Genomic DNA, 1,350 nt, shown 5'->3' on the forward strand with positions numbered 1-1,350 from the left:
CAGTCCATGGGGATGCTAAGTTGGACATGACTGAGCAACTTCATTTTCACCTTTCACTTTCATGCATTGGAGAAGGAAATGGCAACCCACTCCAGTGTTCTTGCCTGGAGGATCCTAGGGACAGGGGAGCCTGATGGACTGCCGTCTATGGGGTCGCACAGAGTCAGACACGACTGAAGTGACTTAGCATAGCATAACTGTATTTAGAGATTGCAGAATTTTTAAATGGTCAAAATGAGGGTTGTCTGTTGGTGATGACTGTAATAATGAAAGAAGGTAGCTAATGAAGTATTCTTATACTACCTTTAGGTCGTCAAAGCTACAGAAAACTATCTGGTGGCCTATAGACTGTGTGAGTATACAGTTCTGAAGACATATGTATTGTCCAGCAGGATGTCCCTTCCCAATGATACCCAGTTTCACCCTTCCTTCTTCTTGTTGCTGGGAATCCCAGGACTGGAAACACTCCACATCTGGGTTGGCTTCCCCTTTTGTGCTGTGTACCTGACAGCACTGACAGGGAACTTCACTATCCTATTTGTGATCCAGGCTGAGAGCAGTCTACACCAGCCTATGTTCTACTTCCTGGCCATGTTGGCTACCATTGACTTGGGTCTCTCCACAGCTACCATCCCTAAGATGCTTGGGATCTTCTGGTTTTGTCTCAAGGAGATCCTCTTTGAAGCATGTCTCTCCCAGATGTTTTTCATTCACAGCTTCACACTTATGGAGTCAGCAGTCCTCTTGGCAGTGGCTTATGACCGCTATGTAGCCATCTGCAACCCCCTCCAATATAGCAGCATCCTCACCAACAGGGTTGTTTCTGAGATTGGCCTTGCTGTTTTAGGGAGGGCATTTATTTTTATGATTCCGTTTGTATTTCTCATTTTGCGATTACCATTCTGTGGGAGTTATGTCATCCCTCATACATATTGTGAACACATGGGTCTTGCTCACCTATCTTGTGCCAGTATCAAGATCAATATTATTTATGGCTTATGTGCAATTTGTAATCTAGCGTTTGACATCATAGCCGTTGCCCTTTCTTATGTTCAGATACTCCGTGCTGTTTTTCGTCTTCCTTCCCATGAAGCCAGACTCAAGTCCCTTAGCACCTGTGGTTCTCACGTTTTTGTGATTCTTGCTTTCTATACACCAGCTCTCTTTTCCTTCATGACACATCGCTTTGGAAAAAATGTTCCCCACTATATACATATACTCATGGCCAATCTTTATGTCATAGTACTGCCAGTGCTCAACCCTGTCATATATGGAGTCAGAACTAAGCAGATCTATGACCATGTAAAGAAAATATTAAAACTGAAACAAAGAAAAAAGAATGACATCTAA

The 1,350-nt window shown here is 43.4% G+C and overlaps 1 protein-coding gene across 1 annotated transcript; it reads left to right on the forward strand.

Annotated features, from left to right (window-relative positions):
* The first annotated feature begins 393 nt into the window (after positions 1-393).
* LOC129628231 (olfactory receptor 52E2-like) lies at positions 394-1,350 on the forward strand. The gene has a single exon (XM_055547650.1). The coding sequence runs from the start codon at positions 394-396 to the stop codon at positions 1,348-1,350; it is 957 nt and encodes a 318-aa protein (XP_055403625.1).

The sequence above is a fragment of the Bubalus kerabau genome, chromosome 15 (assembly GCF_029407905.1).
Source record: "Bubalus kerabau isolate K-KA32 ecotype Philippines breed swamp buffalo chromosome 15, PCC_UOA_SB_1v2, whole genome shotgun sequence".
In the NCBI taxonomy this organism is placed as follows: domain Eukaryota; kingdom Metazoa; phylum Chordata; class Mammalia; order Artiodactyla; family Bovidae; genus Bubalus; species Bubalus kerabau.